Genomic DNA, 3365 nt, shown 5'->3' with positions numbered 1-3365 from the left:
AACGTATGTTCACTTATCAAACTTTATTTATAACTTTAACAAAGTAAGATTGAAATAATATTTATGTAACAAAAAAAAATCGCAAAATTCGACAAAATCATACCAATCCAAATCGGTATAGTTGGTTTGAATTGGTTTTGATTTAAATCGAACCAACCTGGTCCATGCATGTACATCCCTAATTTTTACCATTCATTCCCTTTCAGGATCAGTTGTGGCATTCCAACCTTTACTGAGAGTATGGATGAATCCCTTCATCCATATGTGTAAAAGAGACTAGCCGCACTTAAAAGCCAAATACTCTACCATTGAGTTAGCGACCTAAAGAAAACATCGAAAAAAAATTGTGTAGATCCAATACGAAGAAAAAAAGTAAAGAAATTAGACAAGACAACCAAAGTGTCATTTTAGAATACTTGTTAAATGTATTACTGGTTTAATAAAATTTTGAAATAAGCTTACAGTTTATTTGAGACGTGTTATATGACACCTTGAAGGCTGAAGCTCGATCACCTCCAATAGCACTCATCTAATTGGAGCAGTAAGCAGTGGCGGAACCAAAATTTCATTAAGGGAAGTCAAAATATAAAGAAATAAACTCACCAAAAAGTCAAGAAGTGTCAATACGTAGTAGTATATATTTTTTTCAAAAGAATTACCTAACTATACAGTATAATTTTTTGAATAAGGGGTGTCGATACCCCCTTGAGAGCATATGACTCTGCCACTGGCCGTAAGAATGAATTTAGAAAAATAAAGTAATAAAATGCTCTTCTACCTAGAGTAGAATATCTCTCTAAGTTTCATAGTTTTCTACTTCCCGTTAAATCCTTTTTACCTCATTTTCCGTTAAATCTTACTAACGGGGTTTGTTAAATATTTAATGGGAGATAAAATATGATTATATTAAGTAAATTTAAAGGACCAAAATTGCTCAAAATATATTTAAAGGACTATTTTAAAGCTTCCACAAGCATAAGGGACCATTTTTGTCATTTTATCTTTAAAGTTAATTCCAATGCGTTAAGGACCATTTTGTGGGTAAAAACTAAAAATCAAAGGACTCAACCAAAATAAAGAAACAAAAAAGTAAAAAGAAAAGGAAAGGTTGGACTCAAATAAGTTGTGAGTTCGAGTAACCGAGAATAATAAATTTTAAAAAAAACAAAAAAAATCCTTAGTCCTCCTCGGCTGTTCCTCCAACTCTATAAAACAGAGAGACAGAGATATAGCTCAGATGAGCCTATTCATACAATAGCCTTTTCCTTGGACGACAAATGAAGTAAATGAAAATTCAATCATCCGTCTTCTTCACAGAAGAAGATGGCTCACCATCACAATCAACCACAACACCAAAAGCTTCCATTTTTATTAGATTCTTTGTACTGCAAAAATGAGAGCTTGGACGTGTTAGACACAGAAAATTGTTTAACAGAGGAAGTAGAAGTAAACCCCAAGTCTATTTCTTTGTTAGAACAAGACTTGCTATGGGAAGAGGAAGAGTTAAGCTCTTTATTGTCCAAAGAACAAGAGAATCAAATGTATAATATTGTAATAAACAACCCATATTTGTCTGTAGCAACAAGAGAGGCCGTTGATTGGATTCTTGAAGCCATTGCCTATCATAATTTCTCTGCTCAAACTGCAATTCTTGCTGTAAACTACTTTGATAGATTTCTCTTCAGCTTTCAGTCACAAAGTGAAAAGCCATGGTTGAATCATCTTGCTGCTGTGTCCTGTCTTTCTTTAGCTGCAAAAGTTGAGGAGACTCAAGTGCCTTTACTTCTAGATCTCCAAGTATGTTATCTTAGAAAATCTGCAATAATTAACTTATGCTTGTTTTAATAATAATTTGAATGTTGGGGTTATTGATTTGGTGTTTTCTTGATATTTAGGTGGAGGAATCAAGATACTTGTTTGAGCCAAGAACAATTCAGAGAATGGAGCTATTGGTACTTACTACTCTCAAGTGGAAGATGAATCCAGTAACCCCATTATCATTTCTTGATTACTTCTCCAGAAGGCTTGGATTGAACAACCACATTTACTATGAATTACTTAGAAGATGTGAGAGAGTGCTTCTATCCACTATTATTGGTAAGCATCTATATGACATGAATATGTTGGCCCTTTATAAAGCTAGATTCTTGGTCCTCCATTATTTACTAACTGGTTCATGTTGTATATGTAAAAATTAGCAGATTTTAGATTCATGTGCTATCTTCCTTCTACTATGGCTGCTGCTACAATGTTACACGTCATTGATAGGCTAGAGCCCTGCATTGGAGAAGAGTACCAAGAACAACTTTTGGGTATACTTGGAATAGTAAAGGTTAGTATAGTTATTAATTCATGTCTTAAATCTTTCCCCAATTTGTTGTACTAGTTGTCAGTAGCAGATCCAATAAATGATCACTTTATAGTACATATTTGCGACATACAACTCACAACGTTTAAATAATTGGAAACAGGACAAAGTGACCGATTGTTATAGGCTAATTCAGGAGGTGGCTTCCAACATTGATTTCAACTCAAACAAACGAAAGTCAATTGGTGCCTTGCCAGGAAGTCCCATAGGAGTTATGGATGTGTCATTTAGTTCTGATAGCTCCGATGACTCGTGGGCAGTGGCTTCATCAGTTTCTTTTTCTCCAGAGCCATTGTCAAAGAAGACTAGAACATAAACGTGGTTCCTGAGAAGGAAAAAGAATGTTGCATTAGACGCTAGATGATAAAGAGAGAGCTTTTTGGTTACATGGCGAAAGTCGAGAAGACCATGCCAGCTAAAGTCAATCAATAGATTCTCAAATTTGTTCGTGGATTAATCATTCCGTAGAAGACTATTGATAGTCAATTAGTTACGGATCTATTGTGTCCAATAATGGCATGTTCTTCTTACGATTCACAAGTTAAATTGCTCGTCATATTTCCATAACAAAATTGACTCTTATTGGATAGTAGAGGTAAAGATGGCCGACATTTTATTTGGAGGAAATTAAAATGCGGATTAACAGAGTATTAAAAATAATTTCATGCCTATTCATCTCCGTATAATTTGTTTCCTTGGTTAAATATTCGCATAGCTTTAATGTGAATAACAGGCTGTTATCGGTTCACGGGTTCAGTATTTCATGACCATATGAATTGAAAGTTATTACTCTATTTCTGCTAATTTTAAGGAAAGAGATATGTGTATTGAGAAAAGGCAAATATATCAAAAATAGGCTAAAGGATGGATTTTGTTCTCATGTGGAGGGAAGAACTTGTTGTCGGCCACTGATTTATCTGGGAGTTGGATCTGCAATATTTTTGGTTTGACCTCGTTGGAAGAGCTAGTATATTTTATGACTTTTGTTTTTCATATT

General features: G+C 34.2%; 1 protein-coding gene across 2 annotated transcripts; it reads left to right on the top strand.

Moving 5' to 3' along the window:
• Window positions 1–1169: 1169 nt before the first annotated feature.
• On the top strand, window positions 1170–3041 carry LOC104106332 (cyclin-D3-3-like). Of its 2 annotated transcripts, none has more exons than XM_009614858.4 (4): window positions 1170–1797; window positions 1896–2097; window positions 2202–2332; window positions 2472–3041. In XM_009614858.4, the coding sequence occupies exons 1-4, from the start codon at window positions 1324–1326 to the stop codon at window positions 2682–2684; spliced, it is 1020 nt and encodes a 339-aa protein (XP_009613153.1). In that variant the 5' UTR covers window positions 1170–1323; the 3' UTR covers window positions 2685–3041. The 2 variants fall into 2 exon arrangements, with proteins under 2 accessions (XP_009613153.1, XP_009613152.1); XM_009614857.4 differs by having other exon boundaries at window positions 1188–1797; window positions 2199–2332.
• The last annotated feature ends 324 nt before the right edge of the window (window positions 3042–3365 follow it).

This window comes from Nicotiana tomentosiformis, chromosome 12 (genome assembly GCF_000390325.3).
Source record: "Nicotiana tomentosiformis chromosome 12, ASM39032v3, whole genome shotgun sequence".
NCBI classification, from domain to species: Eukaryota; Viridiplantae; Streptophyta; class Magnoliopsida; order Solanales; family Solanaceae; genus Nicotiana; species Nicotiana tomentosiformis.
The sequence above is the reverse complement of the archived record's forward strand: the minus strand, read 5'-3'. Positions and strand labels throughout refer to the sequence as shown.